The following is a 27,416-nucleotide window of genomic DNA, read 5'->3' on the forward strand; positions in this document are numbered from 1 at the left end:
GGGGGGGTGTGCGGCGCGCACGCGCACTCGCTTGTGGCAGATGCCGGCTAAGATCAGGCTGCTCCCCGGCAGGACGTGATTGGCGTTTAGGATGTTAGGTGTAGGCTGCTCTGATTGTACTACTACATGGTGCATGCTTCTGCTAACCTGGTTTGGTTTGTTTGCTTTTTGCTGGGCTAAATGTTCTCACAGCCGAGGAACTTACACCTGCATCTCTGTGTTGGGCTCTGAGTGCTGCCTTCCCATGTGCCATCCATCTGTAGGGGTAACACAGAATCACAGAATGGCCTGCACTGAAAAGGACCACAATGGTCATCCAGTTTCAACCCCCTGCTATGTGCAGGGTCGCCAACCACCAGACTAGGCTGCCCAGAGCCACATCCAGCCTGGCCTCGAATGCCTCCAGGGATGGGGCATCCACAGCCTCGGGTCTTTCTTATAGGTTGGCCCTTGTATAGTGGCTTGGCTTGAAGATTATCCCACTGGTATGAAGTGTCCCATTCAATCTGCACCTCTGATCCCTGAGACAGTAAGGGGCACCAGCTGGCACAGCACAACATATGATGACTTCCCTGTCTGCCTAAGGAAATAGCCAGAGCTGAGCAATTCCACTGGGACAGCTATACTACACCGGAACAACAAACCACTCTGTAAAAGAGGACTGGCAATCCATGTGCATGCAACAGGGAGCAAGGGCAATAATCCAGAGCTGGAATGTGTGTACAGAGGAGAAATGAGACAGAGCATGAAAAATGAGATACTGACGTAAATCTGCTCTCACAAGTGCCCTGTGTCCTTCCAAACAACAGTGTAAGCCAGCTTATGGGAAGACAACCCCACCCTATTGACAGCTTGTTAACTGCTGCACTACTGCTGGTCTGAGGCTGAGCTCGGGCATGCCACTGAGAATCAGGAGAGATGTGGGTGAGCAAAACAATTTCTCAAAGAGATTCTCTCTTCCTCTGGCTTCTGTCATAATAACTGAGATCCAAGAGTCATAGAATCATAGAATATCCCAAGTTGGAAGGAACCTACAAGGATCACAGAGTCCACTCCCAGGTCCTCCCAGGTCCACACAGACCACCCAGCATTCAAACCCCATGTCTGACAGCACTGTCTAAATACTCCACGCACTCTGGCCGTGCCCACAGCCCTGTGCATCCCATTCCATGCCCTCTACCCTGTGGTGCAGCCCCTTTCCCTGACCCCCAGCTGCCCTCCCCTGACAGCTCCATGCCGTTCCCTCGGGCCCTGTCGCTGTCACACAGAGCAGAGCTCAGCGCTGCCCCTCCGCTCCCTGTGAGGAGCTGCAGCCGCCATCAGGCCTCCCCTCAGCTCCTCTGCTCTGCGCTGAGCACAACGAGGGGCCCCAGCCGCTGCTCACACATCTTCTCTTCTAGACCCCCTCACCGTCTTTGTAGCCATTAAGAAGTGCTACTTCCATGGGTGTTTTCTCTGTTCCTTCATTACTGCTTCCCTGCATGAACTTTCTGGCTTCCAAACAGACAGCTTTCCTTTCCCATTTCCAAGAATGTCTGTACAGAAGTGGAAGGCATTTACGAAGTTAGCCCCTACTTAGCTAATATGCCTTCAGTAAGGTTTGTTTATAGTTAGCAGGAAAAAGTTTCCTCAGACATCAGGTGAGAGAACCTTAGGGTTTGGTGCTTTAATCTTCATCTGGAGGGGTCACTCTTGCTTCACTGAATGTAAGAACTTAAGTGTGTGCAGTGACTCAGATATCTGGGAGAGGTGACAGAAGCTAGTGGTAGAAACGTTTTCTTAGAGACCAGATGTAGTCTTACTACACTTTTTAGAGACAGATACTTGATTCTCTCATCTTCCTTCAGTACAAACTAAAATACCTGTGTACCAATCGTTGCCAGCCAGTCCTGCTGTGGCAGCAGTGGGGTCATTTTGCCAGCAGGTTTTCTCCTGGAGATTTTTAGCTTTTGTTGTTGTTGTTGTTTTTCTGAAAGTTTACTTTCACCATCTGCAGCTCCTAACCCAGTCATCTCTGTTGTGGAGGTCAGAGATGAATACAAGGGCCCTGTGACATCTTCAGTGCAAAGGTGTGAGAAGGACAGAATTATTTGTGCTCTCTTGAAGGTTAGGCTGTGTCAGGCAGATGCAGGCTGTCCTGAGGGGCTCTGGGAACCATCCCTTCAAACCTGCTGTGGCAGGTGAAGACATTCTTACACCTAGTTGTCCATCTTGTTCTTTGTTGGAGCTTGCTGCTCCTGCAGCAGAATTGCAGAGGGAAAGAAGGTCTGTGCTTCGGCTGCTCCATCTTGTCAATTTGAATTTAACATGAAAAAGTCTGCACAAGGATGCCCAAGTGGAGACTAGACTGTATTCAGTGAGGGTATGTTAGCTAATCCAGCAGAGGTGTAGCAGAAAACTCAGGACAGCCAAGTTTCTAAGCACTGAAGCTGCTGCTTAGCGAACACAGGTCAAAGCCTGGGAATAGGCTACATCTCACTGCTGTACACTGTTTGCTGTGCCCTGCATTTTGTCCCAATCCAAAACTGTTTGGTTGGAAGTACAGAGCTACAGTTTTCAGAGTTGTAAGAAAATATAAAATTAGCTGTCTTGGCTAGCAGCTATTTTAACTTCCTAAGCTATCATTCTCATTGTCTGTGCCATACCCCAGATCCCATAGGATATTTGTTTTTGCTAATTGGATGCCAAATACCCTGTAAGTCTATAGCTAATACTAAAAATCTAAAGTGAATCACGTAGTTGAACAGCCACAGGAAAATGTGTGCAAGTCCTGCAATAAAGCATTTTGGCTATTTTATTTTATTCTACAAATAAAGACACTGTCCATCATTAAATGGAAAAAAAATAGCTTGAGATGTATATAGCATGAAACAGTAGTACCATTCACAAAAAAAACATTTCTAATTCATTAGTTTATTACAAAATATCCACTCACAAAAAAGCACAAGCACAATCTTTATACTTGTGAAATGAGTTGATATTTCATATACAAAATAATTTCCACATAATTCCATATAATTTTATTTTATATAGAAATAGGTCATTATTACAACAGCTGTACAATACACTACTTTTTATTTAATAATTACATAAAATCTTTCTTAGAAACATATCAACAGAAAACATACAAAAAAAGAGAAAAGTGCATTTCTTCTTTCCCCCCCAAAGGAAAATTCAACCCTAAATGTTATAATGAAGGAGATATGTAATAGTCTGCAGCATCCCGAGTCAGTGGGCCAAAACACAGTGCAGATTTCTCAGAGACTTGCAGTGAGTGAGTTATTTAGCTTGAGGAAGGATCCATCTTGTATTACGGGAGAGATGCATGATTGTGCTTACAATTTGAGTTCACCTTTGCAATCACAATTCATATAGAAAACAGTCCAGTGTTTCTTGTTGTTGTTTTGTTCTTAGTCACAAAGAACAGTTAGGGTAAGCTGCATAATACTTTTCAGATTCTAAATCAAGGGTTATGAGCTGTAGACCATCTTCACCAATGACCAGGCTTTCTTTTCCATTGGATGTGCTAATTTGGCCACAAGAATAAGGAAACAAACTTCTCTTTACAGAAAGTGCCTAGGTTTTGTCCTCTGTGCAGTTGTGCAAAATAATAACAATAATCATAATAAAAATAATCTCTTGTTCTCTCCTCAATAGACCTTTGATGCAGTGCTTTTCATACACAAAAGAAGAACTGAAAGAGTGAAGGCCATGTACCTCATGTGTCTGTCAACAGTCTTTTGGAATTGCCAGACAGCTTTCCAAGCGACACGCCAAGCTGGAACTCCTCCTCCTGTGCACCCAGTGATGATGGAGCTTGCACAGGATAGTATTCCTCTTTGTTTTGCTCTGCCAGTAGGTGCTGCACTCACAAGACAGCACAAACTAAATCCAGCGTGCCGTCAGTGCGCTGTGTGCAGCAGTCTGTCCTCTGTGGCATCACAGAGCTGTGAACCAAAGGCTCGTGCAAAAGCCAAAACAGTAAGGACAAAGTCATTCTCTCCTGCCCCATGTGCCCATTGGTTAAAGCTAATCGTGCATTGATTGTGCTGGTGGGACTCTATCGCAGTGGCTGTGGTAAATTTGATGACTCTGATAAGCTATTGCTTCTTCTTGGTAGTTGTTGCTGCTGCTGTGTCTGATGATACCCCATATTTCCTTGCTGTGGTGAGTAAGATGGCAGGAGCAAAGAATCGGTTTGCTCATTGTGCAAAGAACTTGGTGTTTGTACCTACAGACAAAATAAAATTCATCTCGTTGTTTGATTCTTTCACATGTTAGAGCTCGTCGTCCTCAATGTACAGCATGCTTAAAAACATTACTCTTTTGCTGGCTTTTATTTCTGGGCTGTCTGCTTGGTAAGGGGTTTGCTTACCTATGCTAGGAGGAATGGACTTAAATTGCAGCAAAGAAGACTACAATTAGGCATTGAGAAAGGTTTTCCAGTAGGCATGCCCTGCCTAGGACTTGCAGATTATTCTGAAAAGTCTGTTTAAGTACAGGCTGAGACAAACGTGTCAGAATTGACATAGCTAGACGGTAGAAATGAAACAGAAATGACACGGGGGATCCTAGTGGACTTCATGAGGTCCCTTCTAGCCCTTTCTTTTTGTGAGTACATGATAGGGTGTAACATTGCAGTGTTGAAGTCCATGTGAATTTTGCAGATGCTTGTATAAGAATGGGATCTGCCTTTTTTTTTTTTTTTTTTTCCCCATTCTCAGCTATGGTAAGGATGCCATTTTTCAGTTTAATTATTTGAGGTCGATGATACTCTTTCAGTGATTGCAGTGGAGTTATGATCAGGTTTTATACACTCAGTTCAGCTCCTTTTGAGACACCTAGAGACACATCTTTTCCCCCCTTCCCCTTATGTGCTGAATTAGGTAAAACACAACAAAACAAAATATCATGGTACTTTTCATCTTCAAATCACCTGGTGCTTCCAGGTGATCTGCTCCAATTCATCTTCTTTGCTTTGTGGAGTTGAACAAATACTTTAATTTATGGAAGAGATCTGGATATCTGATCCAGATCTCATTTTATGTTGGTGCTGGTAATTAAAAATCATCTTTTGACTTGTAAACTAAGCAAATCTTGTACTTAATAAAGAGTACAAAATAAATCCTAAGGCAGCAATTTTCTCCATCTAGAAATACACTTTTAGTACATCCAGGATAATCTGATTATGTTTCCAATATGCAGGATTAGTAATTTCCTTTGAAATAGTTTGACTGTTCTCACTGCTCCCTTGCTATACTGGAAGAGTACACGACACTGTATCAGTGTCTTGCACATTTCATTATCTCTGAAATGACCATCTCTGTCGTGATCAGGCTCCTGCTGAAACTTACAGCTTGGCAAGGCCTGCAGGCCCTGTTTGCACAGCCCATTCGCCTCATTACTCTGTGCATGTGTTTTACACATTGTCTTCTTTGTCCTTCCCTACCTGCAGGTAGCGTTGTTGCTGATGCTGTTGGTGCTGGAGTTGCATAGGTGGCAGAGAGGATGACTGGGAAGGAGGAGTTGTGGCAAACCCTTGGTTTAACACTGCTTGTCCCATCAGAACGATTGGAGAGCTGCTGCTGGAAGCCTGCACTTCCAAACTTTGAAACATTTGTTGGTTTTGAGAATATCTGTGTGGGGAAGAAGAAAAACAATCAATCAAGAATAAACCAGTAGAAACAAAGGCCTTCTCCTAGGATACAAGGTGGACATCAATAGTCTTCATAAATAAGTCTTAGTAAAAGATTTCAGTTCATCAGATCTGAGCACATGAGAACCAGCACCACTGGCAGCACTGCTCTACTTAATGCTATGCATGAGCTGGGCTTGCAAGGCAGAGCACATCGCACCTCAAAATCCAGACCACATTTTAGGTTCATTAGAGATTCTGGTTTATGCATGTCTTCAGCCACAGGTTCACATCCCAGGCTCATTAAAGCAAATGGCCTTTGATTTTTTATTAATAAGATGAGTTCTGAACTGCGGCAGCTGAGAAGTAAATACATTCCCTGTTCTGCTGCCTGTGCTTTGGTATGGCTGCCTGTGGGGGTGGCAGTCTTCTGCAGAAGGATGGGTAGGTTTCATTACTTTTTAAGGTGTATTTCTTCCTTTTTAAGGAAGAACACAAGAAGCCTCTAGAAGTCCTGTAGAATGAGAGACATGCCAAAAACAAAACACTCAGCTCCTCTTGCTAGGCTGCTTTTGCATAGCAAATGCCAAATATGTGCTGTTTTGCAGAAGGCTCTGGGTAAAACCACAATGGAGCTACTGCCAACCCAGCCTAATTCTGTTTATCCTGTAATGGGTGATGAGATCATACTGTGCTGTGTGTTTTCTAACAGCTGTTCAAAATTAGGGGTTAGTCAGAAATGGCTAAGATTTGGGCACTTATGAAAGGATGTGAGCTCAGAAAAAGCAAAGCGTTGAATGGGGAGAGGTATGTTTGAATATCAGGCCTGTTTATTTAGAGGCTTAAAAGCAGATCTCAACTGCAGATCTGTATGCTAAAGGTTTTAATTCAAGGTAATCTTAAGCAGCAATAGTTATGTTTAAAAAAGAGGTACTGAATACCTACATTCCTGAGGTAACTTATGGAATCACTTTCATTATGTATAAAGAACCGATCGTTTTGACAGCTCACAATTAGGGACAGTGACCGCAAAAACAAACAGCTAAAGGGGAAGAAAAGCATTTTATGACTGAAAGTTTCTGCTTCCTTCACCCAAAGTTTAAAGAAAGAAACAATGCCATTTGTTTAGCAGCATTTCAGAGAGCGCTGATGCAGGGTCTGTTGATTCTTTTGGCTTTGCTGCTCTAAATTAGGCATTCCTCCATTGGTGTTACTCCAGCACTTCGCTGTGCAGAGGGGGAGAACATCCTTAGTGTTGGTCATTTCAGCTGGGTCAGGACTTACTTTCTGTGGGTCAGAAGTTCCAGCACTGAAGTCAGCGCCACATGAGGGAGAAAAACTCCCCAGCCCGGGCTTCTTAAGATCCACTGACACATTCTGTTTCTCTCTGTAATTGTTACTGATGTGACCAAGCAGATGAGGCTGACCCTGATGCTGGAAACAAGGCTCGGCACCGTAATGTGCTCCTGATTGTATCTATTTTGTCATCTTACTAAAGAAGGCTGTTTTCTCTCAAAAGTAACTTTGGCATTTTATCTTTAACAAGCCACATACTTAGCCTGGGATCCAGCCATGCTGAGGTCTGAAGAGTGTCTTGCATTACAGGATGTGGGCATCATAGGCTGAATAGGCTGGCTGAGCAACAGTCTTGCACATGGAAAAAAGAAAAAGTGATACTGCTGTAAGAGAAAGACCATAAAAATGCCTTATTTTGAAAACTAAGATGCTTTTGTAGATATGGCACAAAATCGAGTGTAGGAGATGTAACCTCAGCTCTGCTTAGTGGAGGTCTGGGACCATGCATTCCAACTGGGGTCACATCTATGCCCTTCTGAGGTGCTGGGTTTCAGGAGAGAGAAACTTCTATTGTTCCTGCTGATTTCAGTGGGAAAGGGTTGTATTGCCTCAATATCCAGCTGTCTTTTTTTTTGATCAATCACTTAGGTTGGAAAAGACATTCAAGATTACCAAGTCCAACCATCAACCTAATACCAAGTCCACTGCTAAGCCATATCCTTTTGGTACCACATCTACACATCTCTTCCCTCTGCAGTCTGTTCCAATGCTTGATCACCCTCTCTGTGAATAAATTCTTTCTGATATCCAAACTAAACCCCCCTGGTGTGATTTGGCACCATTTCCTCATGTCCCTTGTCATCTGAGAAAAGAGACTGGCACCCACCTCGCTGCAGCCTCACTTCAGGTCACTGTAGACAGAGATGAGATCTCTCCTGAGTCTTCTTTTCTCCAGACTAAACAGCCCCAGTTCCCTCAGCTGCTCCTCATATCTCCTGTTTCCTGGTCCCTTCTCCAGATTAACTGCTCTTCTCTGTGTGTGTTTGACCAGCTCAGCCAGCATCCTTGTAGTGAGGGTCCCAAAACACAGCACTCAAGGTGCAGTCTCACCACTGCCAAATACAGAGGGGCAATCACTTCCCTTACCTGCTGATCACACCGTTTCTGACACTGGCCCAGGTGCCGCTCGCCTCTTTGGCCACCTGGGCACACCGCTGGCTTGTGTTCAACAATCTGCTGATCAGCACCCCCAGATCCTTTTATGCTGGGCAATATTCCAACCAAGATTCATACGCTTAGTTGGAGCTGGAGCCTGACGCCCTCCCTCACTCCCAAAGGGCAGCCTGAGGTGTTGGACATCTCAAGACAGTGCAATGGTCTGTGTTGCGCCTTACCTGAGCTGCTGGTCGTGGCTGCAGCCAGCAGCGGATGCACCAGGACCAGAGCTGGGGCCAGGGCCTCGGCGTGACAGAGGGGTGGAGGGGCCGAACAGTGTGGCCGTGCTGCGACTTGGGCGGCTGCTGCCTGTTGTCAGCTCAGTGCTCCTCTCTGCCTTTGGGCCCTGCAAGAGAACAAGGAGAGGTGGCTGGGTATTAGGCCTGGCTAGCTCTTCCATGAGAGCCCCACAATGGGAATCAAAGAATCATAGAATCATTAAAGTTGGAAAAGACCTCTCAGATCATCTCGTCCAACCATCTGCCCACCCCCACCATGCCCACTGACCACATCCCTCAGTGCCACATCCACACGGTTCTTCAGCACCTCCAGGGATGGTGACTGCACCACCTCCCTGGGCAGCCTGTGCCTCACTGCTCTTTGTGAGAAGTTTTTCCCAACATCCAACCTGAATGACTGTTTCTAAGAAAAAATGTAATTGTCTTTCTATTTGTTCACTTTTAAACAGTTATGTTAATGTGGGCTGGTAGGAGGTTAAATGCTAAGGCTGAGTGCTCTAAGCTGTCACCTCACTGTGGTACAGCCACACTCACTGTGCACTCTGACAACAGCAATAGAGGCTGTGGCTCCTTTGAAGGGAGGCACAGCTGGTGGGTGGAAGAGCAAAGAAAGAAATGCCCAGAAGTCTGCAGTAAGACAGAACTGCTGTGCCAGGCCTGCTCACTCCCACAGGTCTTGGTTACAAACACTTGATGCTGCGCTTCCATTTCCCCATGCATCTCGCATCAGCATCCAAGCACTCCAACAGCATGCCAGCATGGCAGGCAGTGGGTAACTCTCCTGACTGAGATCTTAAAAAAGGGTTTAAGTTGAAGTAAATGCTGTAGGGACATGCTTTATATAGTCTGCACTTAGAAGAATAGAGAAGGAAAGGCATAACTGCAGGACTGACATGATTTTACTTGCTTGTCTTGTAACAGCTCAGTGCCTTCTTTCCATATAAATGCTTCTGTAGTCAAATAAATGATTACCTGGCTCAGAATCACGCTTGCTTCCCTCAGTACTTGCTGGCTCGGTGTTTGTGGAGATGCAATTTGCCCTGGGAGCTGAGGACTGGGGACAAGCTGCTGCTGAGAAATGACCCCCGGCCTCTGCTGTAGTGGCTGTGGCTCTGACTGCTGAATATTGCTGAAGCTCAGGGACACTGCTGGCTGCTGCAGGAACATCTGGAAAAGAACAGGGGAGATGTTTTATTGACGTAGGCCAATTGTTACAAATAACAAAGGTAACGGATTTAAATCTAGAGATATTTCCTAAAGTAATCGCAGCTCTGAATTCACTATGCATTTACTGTTAGTTGGAAATCATGTATTTCCTATGTTAACGATTCTGCTGTCTCTGGTTTCTTTCTTTTTTCTTCTAATAGTGCATCATTACTTGTGAAATGTGTCCTGAAAGTAAAAGCCTTCACTCCATGGGGCAGGCAGGGCCCTTCTGAGAATGGTTCACATGCATTTGTCATATTCTGGGGCACCCTGACCAGAAAGCAAAGAGTAACTCCATGTCTTTTTAATCCTTTCATTTTTCCTTTCAGCAAATCAGCTTGTCTTTCAGGCAAGGCTGCTATTGAATTTGTCTCAGAAAATTCAACACCTACTATACAGTTAGATAACTGAATGTATTTAATGAGGCCACAGCAAGGCCAGAGTTGTCCATGTTGAATGACTGTGTCCTTATCATTGAGAAGATGTGTAAACAGGCAGTCTCTGTCATTTATCTGATTTTCCATCAGGTAGCTGTCACCTGGTGTTCTTCCTAATCATGCCATGCATTCAACTCATGCAGGAGAACTAGAAGCCCTTCTGTAAATGATGTACTCTCCATTCTTTCACTGCAAGATGAATCTTTCTTCTTCAAAAGTTGCAGGGCTTTGGAATCTTTTTGCTTTCCTAGAGGCTATTTCTTTTAAAACTATTAATAATTAATGCTACAAGATATCTTCACAATATTTCAAATTATCTTCTTGCCACCAAGGGCTGTACAAAGCGACGCTTCCAAAGTAGTTGAAGGCATCTTTGGCTCTGATTCTGGTCCCACACCACTACTACAAGTGTGGAACTCCATTAATATAAGCGGAGCTGCCGAGAGTTTAAATGAAATCAGAATCACAATTATTCTCTTCATTACTCATCCATCAGTCTCACGCATAGCAGTACGTCTGAGGTACACCCAGTAATTAGTACACCTTTATGCAGCTTATTGCTATATTAGCAATTCCCTAAACTATCACGTCCCCTGTCATTTCTTTGGAAAAAAACCTTTCTTCAAAGAACCGACAAAATGCATTGATTTTCTCTGCATAAGCGTCGGCTGATCTACCATATTTGTGCTTATTTATCTAGCTTTAAAAACATAGCTTTTATTCAAATATAATGAATCTCTGTGCGCCAAGATTTTACGCAGAAGCAAGGTAGAGACAAATCTTACTTTAATCAGTTACTTTAATGAGAGAAGTGGGCAATTAATGAAAATGTTAATGGACTTATAGCAATGGTGTGGTGTGTTTCAGGTCCTGCAGGCTAATCTCAGAGATGCTTGACAGAAATAAATGGGTCAAGTCACAGAGTTGTGGCTGCTTGCAGCAGGTCTGAAATTAGCTCCAAGTGTTTTCTTTTAAAAACACTGCTCGCTGGGTTTGGAGCCATTACATACTGGAAAGACAGATGGTCTTGCAACTTCTGCCAAGTAAATAGGTCTTATTATGAATAAATCAAAGACAGAAATTATGAAAATTCATTTTCTTGTTTATTTTCGTTATATAGGAGCTCAGCTTTGGACACGTTTGGTAAATGAACTTGATTAACTCCAGCAATGAAACCGCTCTCCACTGATATAAAATGTTTGATGTAAAATTCAGAGGAGGCAGAGCAAGTGGCTTGTTTCCAAACACGTCATGTGCACTGTGAGCCCATTGTTCCTGACAAGACTGGCACAAGGTCTGACCTTAAGGAGCAACGTCTTAAGCGTCCTTCCTGGATATGGTGCGCAGTGCTGGTGAAATATTAAGTCCTTCTAATGCGAACTCAGTATCCATCACTGCAAAAGTTGGACACAGTGAAACTTGCAGCAGATGACTTGCTCTGCAGTGAACTGCCTGTGTGCCTGCCTTACTTCAAGGCAAAGGCTAAGTAGCTTATCCTTGACAGGAAGCAGAGTAACCTACTTTGCAATTACCAGAGTGTGCCACTGGGTAGGAATGTGCGCAGTTGGCAGCCACGCTATGAATTTACAACCAACTTTATTGCAGTAAACCAATTTCTTTTGTTTATGCGTTCATATCCTGAGAGGCCTAGCAGTGCTTCATACCGAGGGATGCTCTCCATTGCGTTAAAATGTACAAAGCAGCACTGTTACTGACTGAACATAAACATCCGGGAAAAACAAGCCGAGGGCAGGAGGCAATGGTATCATTTAACCTTTATCCCTGCAGAACTGGAAGACCCAAGACACCTCATAAAATAAAACTTAATTGAGAGAGTACTGAAGTAAGGAGTTGCTACCTGCAAGTTGAGCCTGAAAGCAGAAATGTACTCCATTTGTACAAAATAGTTTCTTCATAATGTATCTCTCGTGATAGTCCTGCCTGGATTCGTCTGAAACACTGCAGCTTTAAATAGCAACAGAAACCCCATAATAAAGAAAGAAATCTTTTCCAGTCGGAACGAATCCAAACAGATAAATCAGCAGCCCCATAACTGAGCTGCCAATAATGACATGTCTTGTGGCTGATTTTGTGGACTGCAAAACCAAAGAAGCATCTTACAAATATATTTTAATTGGCCAGCTTGTTAACATACGCAGCAAAGCTGCAAGAGAGGGAAGGGGCCATCTGACGCTCATTGCGATAGTCGGTCTCTGCAGCTAATGGGTGAAACGCACTGGCAAGATGTGAGGGAGACAGCTCTTTGACTCTTTGCTGCTTGGATAATCAGGTGATGACAGCTCTTCGTTACAGGAATCAGGGCTCCCTCAGTAAAATACCTGCAGAGGAGAGAGGTGCAGCACTGGGGATCTGAGATTCACTGACTTTGAAGAGAGATTGGCTTGCAAATTATGGGTGGATATGTATGCTCTCATTTTCACTTCTTGCAAGCTGCTCAGTCTCAGCTCTTCTTTCTGCCTTCCTTTCCATCCGCAATTCATTAGTCAGACTGTTCAAATCTGGCACAGACACGGCATCCTTCAGACTTCTGAGGTTACTCCTGCTGCTGCTGCCCTTACTGCTTTTGTTGGTCAGAAGAGCAGTACCAAGGACTTAATGGGGTTTTGAGCACTTTGTTCAGGGCCTACGGCCCTCCTGCTAGTTTCATCTTTCATTGCACCAGGCTCTTGGAAATAGTTACAAATGCAGACAACTGAGCTTGACATCCGTCCTGTTGGGAAAGTGCTTCTTGGTGAAGTGCTGCACTACACTTTTGAAGACCTCTGAAGGAAATGGAAATTGGGCTTAATTCTCCACAGCGCTACCTGTACACTTCGGGACAATATGCTAATAAAGGAGCTAACGAGAGAAAACCAGGGAATGCTTTTCCCTTTGTGGCCAGCCCACTGCACTCCCCTGTGCTCACAACCAGCACAGCCCTATTCTCTCTGTGGAATATTAAGAAGACCAGAAATCTGCTCAACAGTAAGGCTCTTCAGTTTGCTGCTATGCTTTGTAACCTTGTTAATAGATACAGGTTGATGTCTGCAGCCATGCAGCTCCCTCAGTGATGAAATCTGTTTGGCAGAGCACATGGTTAGATTTCCGATTCCACAGTTTAATCTCAACCTCCTGTGAGTCACAAAAGTGCTACAAGTGAAATTGTGAGGCTTTATTTTAAATTGCCCCTAGCCAAGTACGACAGAACTAATCCCCAGACCCACTCCATCCTTGTAACGGCATGGTAATTTCTTTCTTTTTTTTTTTTCAATCTAGAGAAAGCAGGAGAAGTAAAAGTGTGACTGCTCACAGCTTGCTGCCTTGTGAGAGTGGTCTGAGGGGACCAAGAGGCACTCAGATCCCAGAGCAGGAGGACCCTCCCCATCCAACTATACAAAAACAAAATCTCTTTCCTGCATGTAAGAAGGTGCTCTCGTTTTCTATTTTTTGCCTGGATTATGTAAAAAAGGGGGAAAAAAGGATCAGGGTATATAAATATTGAAGACTTCACAGAGGGAGAGTTATGTTTTTTGCACAATTAGAAGAAGTGAAAATATCATGTCTCTTGATATTCATAATAACAATAATAGCTTTCAGACACATGCCAAGATTCTGAATATTCTGGACAATTGCAGAGGGACTTCTCCTTCCTGCTAGTCAATGTCATTCCATAACCAATAGAAAAAATACACTGAAATTAAGCCTGGTCTGCCTGTATGTTTATATGGAACCAGAAACAGGGAGCCCTACTTCTAGGACCCTACACTGCTATGCTGCAGTATCTTAGGTGGCAAAGTTTCAAATTTGGCTTCACCAATCCCTTAATTGCCTAAACATACAACCCCAGATGGTTTTAATGCATGAAAATGCATTTCACAGCTGCTGATGAGAGGTGAGATTCTATTTCTGTGTGAGTCAGAAGCAAATTTCCCATTGGCTTCACCAGGTCCCATGTTTTCATCCTGTGCTTAAAATGTTCTTTGAGACCTTAATTTCTGTGGCAGAGCTTGTCTTCTAAAAATCTTGTTAATACAATACTCACAGTGGGTCCCCAATGCAACATTTCTAGCAAGGGTCATTTAACCTGGTATTTATAGTTACATAATAAGGAACAGAGCAGTAATCAACCCGCTTTTAGGAAACTTCCATAAAAGTGGATGATTTCTTACATTTGTCATTAAAAGAAACCTGAGATGTACTAAACTGAACTTGCTGGTGCAGTGGGGATCAGGGGTAGTACAAAGCAGACATTGTACCAGCTCTGTGCAGAAGACATCAAAGACATAAGGACAGCAGCCCCAACCAGTTTCACCCTAAAGGCTTGGGCTGGTCCAGTGACAAATGCATTTAGACACCTCCCAGCTGTAAAGGAATGAACAGCAGCAGAGGTTGTGGAGGTTTTAATATGAGACGGGAATTCATTTCCTGTACTCTGCGTCCCAGCTGTGGTAGGGCCAGAAAAACAGGGAATGAGTGATATGAAAGAGATGAGCACTTGGGGAGTGCCTGAAGGAGGGCTGGTGACTGAGGGAGGGACAGACACGGTACTGAGCACCCTTAATGTCCCCATGAAACACGCCGTGGATTGATGGAAACTAATGAACTGGAGAGATACAATCAGTGCTGAATATGAACATGAACATGTTTCCATTACAGCTGCTCACTCAGAAGACTCACTCGATAAAGTATTAAAACATTAGTGTAAATGACTCAAATTCTTTCCCCCACCACTACGGTTGAGATATTTCTTTCTTCTCTTCCTCCAGAGAGCTCTTAATCTTTCCTGACGTAGGTTATTCAAGAGGCTTTCAGAGGGCAACATCCTCATTCAGATGAGTTGGCTTTCTCATGTCCATATGCCATAGCCCCAGCATGTCCAACCCATGGCCCACAGGCTGCATGTGGCTAGGCACAGCTTTGTCAGCTCATCCCCTAGCCACCCTACCCCTCACTATAAAGGCAGTGGCTCTTCCTGCTCGGGTGCACAACCATCACTCAGCAAGGACCAAACTGTGTGCTATTAACCATATACCAGGGTATGGGGTGCAGTGCAGTGCTAACTCAAATTATGGTAAATAATGTTATGGATTTGGATACATCAGCTTAACACAGTCTTGTGAACAGCAAAAAGTATGCAGCCGTGCTTTCCATTGTGATAAAGGAATTTGAGAGCAGGTTTCAAGATTGCAAAAAAAATCATCAGTGTTTTGGTATACTTGCAATTCCATTTTCAATGAGCACAAATACATTAACCGAAAATTTTCAAGTGGAATGTATAGAGTTGCAATCAGGTAATTAAAAAATCTGACCATGTCTCTCTACTGGACTTTTATAAGCCCCGTTTTGGCATATATCACCATGGTGATGTGGTGGGTAGTGTGTATTAGCAGTGATGCCATCAGAACAGCTGTGGAACAGTGGGTCACCTCCTCTGATGCACATTTTTAGGAGTGCTTCTTCCTGGCTGGTGAAAATGCATAACTAGTGGTGGTAACTATGGTGAAAAATAGTGTTTTGTAGCCAAGAGCTTGCTCTATCAAACAGTGTTATTGTGCTTTTTGTATGGGTTATATTTACCATGGAAATAAATAGGAGGCATTGCTTGTGGAGCATCCTAAGTGTACACAGCCCAGGACAATTCCTCTTTACTTAATGCGACCCAAGAAAGTGAAAAGGTTGGACACCAGTGCACTTAGGCCCTGGGGCTCATTTTAAGTCACCAGCCCTATCAAGTGCTTCACAGGAAGGTAGTTGGTCCTCCCAGCAGCAACACACCTGCACGCTGGAATCCTGGACCAGGCAGAGCTGCTCCTGGATCTTCTGGAGCTCCTCCTGCTGCCAGCGGATGTTGGCTTGCAGGATTCGTGTTCGCTGCTCTAGCTGGTCCTTGATGGTCTGGAACATGCTAAACTGGGCAGAGAACTAGAAAAAAGGAAGAAAAATGAGTCTTTACAAAGAAAACAGGCCGTCACGCAAAGTCATTCTGTAAAAAGTTATTGGTTTTTTGACTGCAAAGCACAGTCAAAGGACTAAAGTATGTGTTTGTAATATACTACCATCTAGGCAGAGATAAATCTTTTCTATTTTCAATTTTATGCCCATATATTAAATTGCTTCACTTACAGTGATCTGCTTACAACTGACCCTGTTCTATTAGGGAATTATCAGAATGCCCGTTTTTGAGAGTATGCTGCTTTAGAATATCAAGAGCATCTTAAATGGATGGCAAATGAGTGCATTTTTATCATCGGTTTGTAGTTTGGAGCCCTTAGCACAGCATAGCTGTATATTCCAAATGTGTTTTACCAACTTCTTGCATGCAGAAATAGCTGTGGTGCAATGCTTTATTCTGCTGTTCACGTACTATAAGATTGTGCCACAGCTCACCACAGTAAACATGTTCTAGATTTCTGCCACTGTGTAGAGGCCAAGCTGCAAGAAATACTCATTAAGCTATTTTTGTACATAAGGTAAAACAAATAGCACAGCTCAGTGAGAGAAAGGCTTTTCTAAATAATAATGTAGAATGGAGATCACTAATGAGGGTCAAGAAAAAAGTGCAGCCTCCATAGCAGCAATGCCTCACACCAAGGAATGGCTCCATAAGCACAGAGGGGAAAACATGGCCATAAATTCCCCATTTTATTTGGTGTTTATAGATATGACTCAATGTCCACCAAAACTCATTATTACTTTAATTGGCTTTGGAATTGTTGCTTTGCACAAGCTCATATTCCAAAAGTAAAACACACTTTGAGAAAAACCCACGGTGTTATGGCTTCAAAAAAATCAGTGTGTTTTTCTGTTATCAGGGTATCAAAGAATCCAAAATGTCTTTGAAAAGACACAGTGCTGGGAGCATCCAGGAAAAGAGGAAGGAGAAAAAGAAAGAGGGCATTTTGCTATGACTTGCTGAACTTGAAGATGGCATGTTGTTCCCTTGTTTTGTTTTTTTTTTTTTGTAGCTCTGTGCTGGTGGATGAAGTGCACAAAAATATATTGCTGTTGATTTTAAATCATTAGTCCATTATTTTATTCAGCATCTTTTATATGTAACTTATTTGTTTAGTATTGTCTTTTTGTTTCCCACTTAACAGCAACAGCAGTTAGCTGGCCTACCAGGTGAGAGCTGCTAAGGAAAAGGATGAGAAACTCCTTCCTTGCTTTTTCCTACTCTAAGACCAAAGTTTATTGATCATTCTTGCATTGATCCCTGTGACTACAAAGCTTCTATTGTTTTCGTGCAGTGAGAAACTAACAGCAACTGACCTGCACCACAAAGTATTTATCTCCAGATCATCAGCTACTCTACTAATTAAGGAATAAATAAATGTAATTATATGATACATTAAAATAGCTTAACTCAAAATGTTCCACAACAAAGCACAGCACTGCTTTAACTTTGCCATTAGCATCAGATAAAGTTGACATTCATCTCACTTAGGTAACTGAAAACTTCTTGGGATCCTCAGAAAAGTGCATGGTACAGGTGACTGTACCAGCTTTCCAGGTACAGCCAAACATGACAGACTTAACCTATGAGATATCTATAATTGCAGAGGGTCACAGTTTAATCCAGGGAGAAAAAGATCCCTACAGAACCATGCAAAACCTTTCAATTCCTTCTGCCTTCCTACTTCTAAGCCTAATGCTGGAGACATGCAGCAGAGTCGTGAGAGCCTCAACGTCACCATGCTGCTGTGATGCCACGTGAGCTCTGGCCAGGCAGTGAGAAGGAGGACCTCCTAGTGCACAGCCCTATAGGGCACAGTCCCTGCAAGCCAGGTTTCATTGCCTTTGAAGTTCATGGAACAACTCGTTCATTCTCACTGCTACCAAACAACACCAGTGCAATCCCAAATGGAATTATTAGCGCTGATTATTATTCAGTCATCAGCATCCGCTGTGTTGTAGGGAATTTATTACAATGAGGGAGACAAACAAACAAATATTCTAATAGGGAGCACTTCATTTAATGTGAACCATTTACATTCAGGCAGCACCTAGTGCTTTAAGGTTCATTTGGTAGGCAAGGTTTGCTTCCCCCATTTCAGAAATCGCCAGTCAGGGCTGCACCTGTGGCCATGCAACAGAACAGCACCACGCTCTGGTGGTGAAGATGGAGCTGCAGCACCAAAAATTGTTGTGCTGGGACAGGGAGGCGGCAGGGCCTTTGGTTAACAACCAGAAAGCATCCCTCCAGCAAAGGCTGCGGGATGGAAGAAAAGAAAGCAGAAAAAAAGTCATGCAGAACATGCACAGGGTTACAATAAATAAACTAATTGATGTTTGGAAGTGCATTAATGAGTAAAGGAGAGGGATATCTGTAGAAGAAAATGACTGCTCAGAGCAGATAATTGATATGCTGTTCCTTCACCGCGTGCTGGTGTGGAATCGTGAAAAGAATATTAAACACAAAAGATAAATGAGAATTTGTTATTTTAAAGCAGGGATCCTCAGAACTTCTTATGTTTTTTATGTTACTGGAAGAAGCACTGTAATCTTGCAAGAGAAGACAGCGTACAAACAGCAGCAGCAGCTTAGGTCCAGGACTCTGTCATTTCTGAAATCAGAGGGTGATGGGACACTCATTGCAGCACAACTGCAGGGCACAAACAATGAGATGGGAACATGGTGCTCCAATCTGCTCCTTCCAAATCTACTGCAAATCATGGAATCATAGAATCATTAAGGTTGGGAAAGGTCACTAAGATCATCTAGTCCAATCATCAACCATCAACCCAACAAAATGAGACACTGAGATGGCTTTCTGAACCATCACCCACATGTGAGATACAGGCTTAAAGATTTAAGTGGAGGAATTTGTTAGTCTGGAGCATGTCCCGCTGTTGCTAGCACACTCACAAAATGGGTGCTGCAGTGCTCTTCGTGTGTCCCTTACTGCTGGCTGGTTCTGCCTCCATGCAGCCAAACAGGTGTTTTAGGAGGGCTTTTGATAGCTTTAGTTTTTTTAATTCTCACTGTGACCTTGATTCTGGAGGGATGTGATTACATAGAAGCAAAGTTGAAATCTCTGCCCATCTCTGCTTTCTGTCATCCTGCAAAGTAGATGTGTGAACCTATATGCACTTGGACTTGTGCTGAGAATGTTTGCAGAAAAATATTTAAACACACAAGTGTACAGTTCAGATTACTTTCCCACAGCATTTTAAGAGTTTGAGAGCTGGTGGAACTTTGATTTTAGCTACTAAAGAGATTGTCTAAAAACCCTCAATGGCCTGGACTCCTGTAATGAATTTATTTATTAGATGAAGGGAGAAAGCAGCAGAAGAGAGTTAAGTGACCTATTCCACTTCCCACCCCCCAACTAACCTGTGCCAGTGGTGCAGGCTGACTTTGCAAAGTTGCTTGAGGCAGCAACTGTTGTGGGAGAAGCTCACATGAAGGTTGAGAAGGCAAGGAAGCCTAGGTTAAAAACAAAGCAAAACAAACAAACAAAAAAACTTTATTTATAAGTTTGGCTCCTTTGAATTCCATGTTTCTTCTAATGCCCTGGCATTTGTGCAAGTTGTTTGGATTTGCTAAGCTGATGACACGTGCCTTTTGCCTTCTGCCTGTCCCTATGGCTCTCTGGAAGTTACCTGCAGAGCAGTAGGCTGGCTGAGCCTGTGTGTAGCTAAGTCCTGCTGCGTGCTGGATGTTCTCTGCAAGGGAGTGCTCGTCTCTGCAGTCAGCTTTGTTGGTGTAGCTGCAAGAAAAGTGATTTTTGGTGAGTTCTCACAAACTGCAAATCATCGCCACTGGAAGTCAAGATTATGAGACCTAGCTAAAAATGATTATAGCCTGGCTGAATTCCAGCTGGAGCTAAGGCTGTTCTTGTTGGCTTCAATGGCAGTAGAATTAAACTGATAAGGAGTGTCTGGGCAAAGACAAAAGTCAGAGACAGCTTATGGCTCTATGCTCCAATGAGCAGAAGAAAAGGACCCAAAAGCTCCCTTTGTATGGACTGAATAACTAGATTTAGCTCACTGTCTTTTCTTCCAGGCAAAGAAGCAGAAAGAGCACATAAGGTGTACCCAAGTCATGGCTGGAGCATCCTGAATCTTGGCCAGAACAGTTCTTGCCTCCGGCTGCTATTACTCAAGTAAGTCAGGAGAGGCCTTGCATTGCTCATACAGGCATCCTCAAATCTGAAGACCTTAGTCCTTACTTTCATAACAGATCTAAACAGCAAGTCTCATGGCTAGTCCTGATATTCATTTTCCAGTGTATGGATGGTTGCATTAGACCTTCTTTCTTGTACATTACCATTGCACTTCACTGTCAGTGAAACACGTGTATTATCAATACCTCAACAATAACTATTCTATAACTTGGTTAAATGTAAAATAATGCAACAACCCAGGAAAGCCACTCACTTGCTGGGTCAGACTTGGGTGTGTGGGAAGATTTTGGTGAGCTCCTGGATGACACCGAGGGTGTCCGGCTAGCACTGAGGATTGAGGCACCAATATCAAGCGCATTAAAGTGCTGTTCAGGATCCAAGCTGGAGCCACTGTCCTAAAACAAACGAAATGTGAATAGCTATTGCATCTGTCAGGGGAAAAACATTTCAAAATGCATCTACCAATACTTGCAGACTCAATTCTTTGTCTGGCCTTTATAACTTGAGCAGAACTAATCCCAGGGAGGCTAACAGAAGATCAGGGCACCAGTGTCAATGTCCCTTCCAAGCAGCACCTACTTAATGTATTGTCCAATGAGCTGTTGCTGAGGTGAGCTTCAATGAACGTATCCAATTTAATTTAAAATTATTCAAGTGAGCGATGAATACTGAACTTGTTAGGGAACCTACCCAGAAAGACAGCGCTGAAGTCTTCAGTGATGTTAGCATAGGAAAAAGTTGTGATTCCTACATGTATTCATGAAAACAACTTTTCTCACTGTACCTTTAGCGCTGAGGACACAACCTCTGAGGACACTTCTTCCAAGCCCATCTCCTGTCTCCTCTCCACCCGCACATCTGCATAACTGAACGTAAAATACTGTGAATCAAAGTCGTGGTCATAAAATGTGCTCCAAGCAAATAGAGAAACGAATTACTGTAAAATTTTACAGGTAGTTTAAAAACTCACTTGCATCAGATGAAACTCCATAGCATTTGAAAGACTACGTTTTAATTTTCATTTCTTTCTCTACCTATCTTCTTGAAGTCAAGAACTGGATTAAACAGGTGAGGTCAAGTTCACATCCTAAGGCTACTCTGTAATTTCACTGAAAAGCTTCCACACATTTCTTAAAAGCAACACATAAGGATTTAAGGAATGGAATGGTTGAGGGATCTATCTGTTCCCTGTTTTTGCAGAAAATGGAAAAAATGTAGGAGTTACTCTACTCCTAAGCTCGTGGACAACAAATGAAGCATAGCATACGGTAACACTTAGTCCAAATGTTTTTCTGCAATGAACATGTTTCATTCAGAGAGCTGAGGCTTCATTTTTGTTATATAGAAGACAGTTCTTGTTTCTAAGCACAAAAGTTTGCAGTTGTGAGGATGCCCATATCTTACTCTCCTTTATGTCCCACTCTTGATGGGAGTTTCCATACCTTACCACCATATGTGTGCACACAATGAACTCTGGCTTGGAGTTCCACTGGTGGTATGTGATATAGTAATGGGTCTGGAGCCAGATCCACTGCTGTCCTTTGGTCAGAAACCGATAGCAGCACGACTTCCCCTTGCCAAACTGCATCACTGTCAGGAGAAAGCAGACACAGCTAGTAGCGCAGTCACCAGTGTGGAAAGGTCATGAAAGCTGAGAAGTGGGACAAAGGTGTCCACAGCCCCACTGACTCCTAAGCATCTTTTGGGTTCCTTCTTCTGGCAATTTGAACAGCACATGCTTTAACAGGAAAACTAGCTTTAACACTAACACATTAATGTCTGCTACAACTTAAACATAACTCTCGCTGGCTTATGTGCTGATCACACACTCCCTAATAAGGTGCCTGGGATTAGTTTCTAGCAGTGATCATCTGAAGACCTGTAGCAGTAAAATACTGGATAAAAATGCTTGTGGAGATGAGTTTTCTGTACAGATGGATGTTAGTGACTGTACAGAATGAAGTGAGTACAGGAGATAACATTGTGCAAACACAGAAATCATTTGAAACTGAAAGAAAATTCACAGATAGATAAGAATTTGAAGGGTAGTAAACTGTGTTGCATTATAGGCTTCAAAGATTCAAGGACAAAATTAATCTCTGCTTTTGTTCTAAGGGTTTCAAGGGGATCCCAAACATGCATGTATTTAACCTTTCTATATTTTAATGTCAACTTATAAAAACTAATTTTGGCTGGATATTTTCAGGCCACCCAGAGGCAGTAAGACTGAGATGTTCCACTCAGATCTAAAACCAAATATTTGAAAAGGATTGCCTTCTTTTCTTCACTTCACAAAAGAGCTTTCCACTTAAATCTTAGTAGATTATATTCAAATAATCACAGGTAGCGCCAAATACATGGTGAGCAGCGTTGTGCTAAACAGTTTGCAAGAATTTTACAAAATACAATCTCAGAGATTGCCTGAACTATTCCTGTATATTTTTGACTAATAAAGCAGGAGTCAAATCTGGCACGTTTTATCCATTCAGTGAGTCTCACTAACTGCTGCTTGGAATAGAGAAGGCGAAAGTGCACTTCTCAGAGCTAGAGGAATTGGCCTCAATCGCAGCTGATCAGCAATGATGCACCCAATCTGCTACAACTCCTACAGCAATGAAGCAAAGGTCTCATGGCTGTGTGCCTGTATACCTCTCCCTGTCTGAGTTTACATCTACCTTAACAGCAACCATATGTCACTGAAAAAGGTATCCTGATTAATTCGCAGAAACTTGGGCTATGTGATACTTACAGTGTTCGTGGCACCTTGCAAGAAGCTCTAGGTCATCTATATGGTAATAGTCGTAGCCAGAAGTACCCAGCACTTCAAAAGGCAAGTATCCTATGATCGGCGGTGCTCTGCATTTGGGCACAACAGAAGTGAACCCATACAGCCACAAAACAAACAGTAGTTCTGCATGTTGATGGGGATGTGCCAAAAGCCCAAAGAGCGGGCACGTTCAAAGGCCTGTGACAGCCCCTTCTTCTCAGGGAAAAAGTGCTTGTGGAAACTAGCTTGGTTTCTAAGGGGCCTTCATGTGAGGACCCGTGGTATGGGAGTCATAAGTCAGTGGGAACTGCACATGCAAACACGGGCTGAATTTTGAGGGAATTATTTCCACGTTTATATAACAATTGTATATTTTTGCTGCGGGACATGCTTTGGTCCACTGATATTTGTAAAACAAACAAGAACAAGCTAATCACAAATGCAACATGAGAAACAGAGTGGTTTGTTTTAGAAGGTAGATAAAAATAAATGCAGGATAGAATAGTAAACGTTAGCTTTTGCCTTAGCGGTAACTCTCCCATTCACGTGATTTAGATGTGAAACATAACACCTTTTGAGAGAACTGTGCTTAGGAAAATAGCAGTAAACAAACACAAAACATAGTCAGGATCGCTCTTCTTGTCACCTACCTGTGATCCAGGAATAAAAATTTCCATTCCAGACTGTGTCTTGACGTGAATTCCTCTAAAGGCTCTTCCACAATGCACATCTCCTATATGGTGAAGAAAAACAACATATTGAGACCTGCAACTTCACACCTCTACATCTAGATTTGTAAGCTATAACTAATGAGCACTATAACTAATCAGCACAGAAAAGATTCATACACTCCCTGCTAGTTCCAAAGAGCAGTCTATCACACTTGTTTCTGTGTCACTGAGCCCTTTCTCCTCACTGGGGTCATATCTGCCCCCAGTTCCTCTCACCCCATCTGATATCTTCATCACTCCCCCCATCCATCCAAGGTGGATGTTGGCTTTGGTGGGCATTTGTCCCCCATTTCTGAGTGGGAAACAAGGCCTGGCTTCAAGCACAAAGGCATGGGATGATATCAGGAGTGAAAGTTTCTCCTGCAGGAGAGTCTCCATTGGTGCTATTCAGGACAGCCTGTCTGTTGTCCCCTGATGTCCCCCTGCTTCTTGGTACTGTGTCCCACTGGACCGTGGGCTCAGCAACACCTTCCCATCATCTCCTCCACTACTCCTCTCTCTGATGTTGCCCACAGGGACATTTTTGGGCCACCAACCCTCTTTGAGAGGAGAAGCTGTCATCAAGCATTCCTTTTATACTTATTAATGCCCAAGTAAGTGATTAAAGTTGTTGGCCACACAATGGCCAAAGGCTTTCATGCATAGTTTCAATTCTTTTCTTCCTCTCTCCACCTTACGCCCAGCTCCATGCTGATGCCAAGAATACACTCTACAGTTCAGGAGTTGCTCAGGTGCAACATGAGAACACTGTTACGTGAAACCAATGTGCTGATTCTGCTGTGCTCAGCCAGTCAGATAAACAGTTCTGCCTCCATCTGAGAGGAGAGAGCCAGGATCAGGGGTTATGTGACTCATCCAGGTGACCTGGGGAGATCAGCGTTTAGAATTTCCTGGGTGCTTTGGCAGCTGATGTCTCACAATCCCTGGGTCAATTGTCCTCATGTGCAGCCCATTTTGATTCTGTGTGCACTTTAACATTATGGTTACCCAACACTGAGGGAACTGCTTTCAGTGTTCTCAGAGAACCATGACTCTGTCATCTGCTCCTAGCATGACAACTGTGGTTAGATTAATGAGAGGTGACCTCCTGCACCCAGCAGGGACCCTACGTGCTGTCAGGGCCGTGAATCAGTCAGGAGAACCCTTGAGTCTCTGTGCAGTGACAGAGCCATGCCAGGGGGCAGTGATTTCATCCAGACCATGTCTCAGATGAGCTTTTTAACCTCTTAACCCCTGAGGACAGGACACCCGATGCAGCAGCTCACATTTGTTAATTAGGGAACCATGGTGTCAGGCATCAGGTTGTGCTGTCTCTTCTTCCCAGAAACAACCATTTTACTATGTAGATCTGGGAGGAGGTAAACTGGGAGCAGTGACCTGAAGACACCAAGGGACACAAAATGAGAACCATCTGTGCGCTGTCCCATCGGAGGTACAGAACTCAAACAGCGTATCTGTGAAGTGACGTTGCTGTTCCTCACACAACCAGGGCTCACAGTGCAAGAGGGGCAGAAGAGACACCACTTCTGCAGATCCTTACTCACCCTGATAATCCTCTTCACTGGATTTCTGTGCATGAAATGTGATAGCCGTAATCCATTCAATTAGCAAAACTGAGAATTTCGCACACTACCATTTTGATAACTCCAGGAGAGTATGGGATCGAGGATATGCCCTTACCTTTAAAAACTGAGGCGTTGCCAAACGAACAGTAGCGACAAAGCAGATCTGCTTTCCTGGTGATGCTCTGTAAGCCCTGGGAACAGCCTCATCAAAGCCATTGCAGGTGGAGTTAGGCACTGGCAGGACAAAAAGTGGGACCCAGCGTCATGCTTCGTACCAGATCTGCTCTCCCAACATATTTTGCACACTTGAAGCATACTAGTATTAATTTTATTCACAGAAGTGCTCTAAAAGCTTTTTAAAGCTGATATGCCTATATATATTTGCTAGTCAGCCATGTTAGGCAGAAAGGCATCAGGGCTTAACTTCAAGTATGGATCTTAGAGGTTAATCCTGATAAAAACAAGGCCAAACCTTATCACAGAGCATAAACCAGCTTATGAAAAGAAACCCCGTACATCCAATTGCTCTTTTCACCACTCACAATGCAAATACATGCTGCAGCAAGCCTAGCGTGCACTAGTCCCATTTGGCAAGAGAGGTGGTGAAGGCAATGCTTCACGCTGTGAGTGAACAAACATGGAGGACCAATGCCAGCAAGGCTTCAACAAGCTAACAGAGCCTGCCTGGGATCCTCAGCTGATGAAGGATGAAGTTTTTGTTCCTGTTCTATTTCTGCTTGTGTTGAAGAAGTGCACGAGTACTCCGTATATGGCACTATCTGCCAGAACTGGGCATTTCTCATGGATCTGCATGTGTCTCCTAAACACTAGGCAGAAAGAAAAATGGTGTGATGCAGCTAGAGTATGCGTGTTTTTATCTGTCTCTCATGACTGTATGGTTTTTGTGTTGCTTTGCAGGCCTGTTAGTACATCCTGCCATAGAGATGTATTGCCAAAAGAATGTGTTGCCTTACACTTGCCCACAATCCCGTGTTAAAATGACATAACGCAAATTCGTCATCCAAGTTTGAGCTGTTTAGCGACGGTAATCCCACTCCCATGGGACTGTAATAAACTGTGTGTTAAGCTGCAGTGGGAACTGAACTTGCACTGTCCCCCTTGGAGTCAGATGGTCCCATCCAGCAGCCAGAGGTCACCAGTAGGAGTTAATCTAATGTTAATGGTGATTAATGCTAATATGGAGCTCCATTTCCGTTATCCAACTTTACCCACTCTCTTTTTTTTCTATATCCAACTTTATGAAATAGTTTTCTACAATTTATTCTGCATAGGGATAAGCACATTGGCTCCTGTGAAAATGAAGGGTTTTATATCTGTCTGGGGAGGAATTCAATAGCAAATTTTACTCTGGGATGTTTCTGCACTGGGCTTTAGTTCACTGCCATAAATTGTAGAGACTGAAGAAGTCTCAGCTTATTCATCAGATGTGCTTCTGGAACCCAGAAACCTATTGAAAACCTTAGCATAACAATACGCAGCTGATAACAAGGATAACAGGGTATAAGACAGTAAAGTAAGTACTCTGGGGAGAATTCACACCTGTGATTAACTGACTTAGACCACTGTATGCACAATGTATTGTGCCAAAAGGGAGAAGAAAGATTCCTCATCTGAGAAGGCAGCACAGATGTGAACATCCACAGAGACTGCAGCTCTCTTACAGAAGAGTCTTGAGGGCACGGCTGACTGGATATTAAGATAAAAAATATGGGCAAAATTCTCCTCCTTTCACCAGCAAAGCACACTCGCTCTGGGGACTTTCTAGGAATATGAATTCCAGTTCTGCTCCTGGGGTTATGTGCATATAAGAGGGCTTCTACAGGATTATTAGCACAAGAGGTGGAAAAAAGAAGGAAGAGTTAAGAGCTGTTGGAAACAGGAGAAGCCTTAATAAAGAGCTATTGGTTCTGCTCTGATGAGATTATTTCATGCAAGTCTGTTGATATCTGGAGTCAGTCCTGTTTGAAAATTAATGTTTAAAAATAATGATATGGCTACAAACTCACATTAAGGACATTGTAAAGAAGTTACTTCCAAGCTTACTACCTAGTATGTCTTTCAAACTGAAGTCAATGGGCCAATTTCTCTCTACAATGGCCAAGTTCAATAGCAAATAGCCTGGGATCTAAGAAGAATAGAATAGAATAGAATAGAATAGAATAGAATAGAATAGAATAG

At 43.3% G+C, this 27,416-nt stretch overlaps 1 protein-coding gene across 2 annotated transcripts in view; it reads right to left on the minus strand.

Moving 5' to 3' along the window:
* Nucleotides 1-2,862: 2,862 nt before the first annotated feature.
* NPAS2 (neuronal PAS domain protein 2) overlaps nucleotides 2,863-27,416 on the minus strand; it is a 97,502-nt gene continuing 72,948 nt past the window's right edge. For both annotated transcript variants that reach the window (XM_042868173.1, XM_042868172.1), the window contains 14 exons: nucleotides 25,333-25,451; nucleotides 23,572-23,654; nucleotides 22,904-23,010; nucleotides 21,597-21,744; nucleotides 20,939-21,020; nucleotides 20,408-20,549; nucleotides 19,631-19,737; nucleotides 19,362-19,454; nucleotides 15,804-15,950; nucleotides 9,358-9,552; nucleotides 8,326-8,492; nucleotides 7,190-7,282; nucleotides 5,450-5,636; nucleotides 2,863-4,231 (listed from right to left, as the gene is read on the minus strand). In XM_042868173.1, coding sequence (XP_042724107.1) covers nucleotides 4,061-4,231; nucleotides 5,450-5,636; nucleotides 7,190-7,282; nucleotides 8,326-8,492; nucleotides 9,358-9,552; nucleotides 15,804-15,950; nucleotides 19,362-19,454; nucleotides 19,631-19,737; nucleotides 20,408-20,549; nucleotides 20,939-21,020; nucleotides 21,597-21,744; nucleotides 22,904-23,010; nucleotides 23,572-23,654; nucleotides 25,333-25,451 — 1,841 coding nt within the window. In that variant the 3' untranslated portion in view covers nucleotides 2,863-4,060. The remainder of the gene's footprint in view (nucleotides 4,232-5,449; nucleotides 5,637-7,189; nucleotides 7,283-8,325; nucleotides 8,493-9,357; nucleotides 9,553-15,803; nucleotides 15,951-19,361; nucleotides 19,455-19,630; nucleotides 19,738-20,407; nucleotides 20,550-20,938; nucleotides 21,021-21,596; nucleotides 21,745-22,903; nucleotides 23,011-23,571; nucleotides 23,655-25,332; nucleotides 25,452-27,416) is intronic.

Source organism: Lagopus leucura, unplaced genomic scaffold, assembly GCF_019238085.1.
Source record: "Lagopus leucura isolate 7727_CA_CO unplaced genomic scaffold, USGS_WTPT01 Super-Scaffold_100001, whole genome shotgun sequence".
Lineage (NCBI taxonomy): Eukaryota > Metazoa > Chordata > Aves > Galliformes > Phasianidae > Lagopus > Lagopus leucura.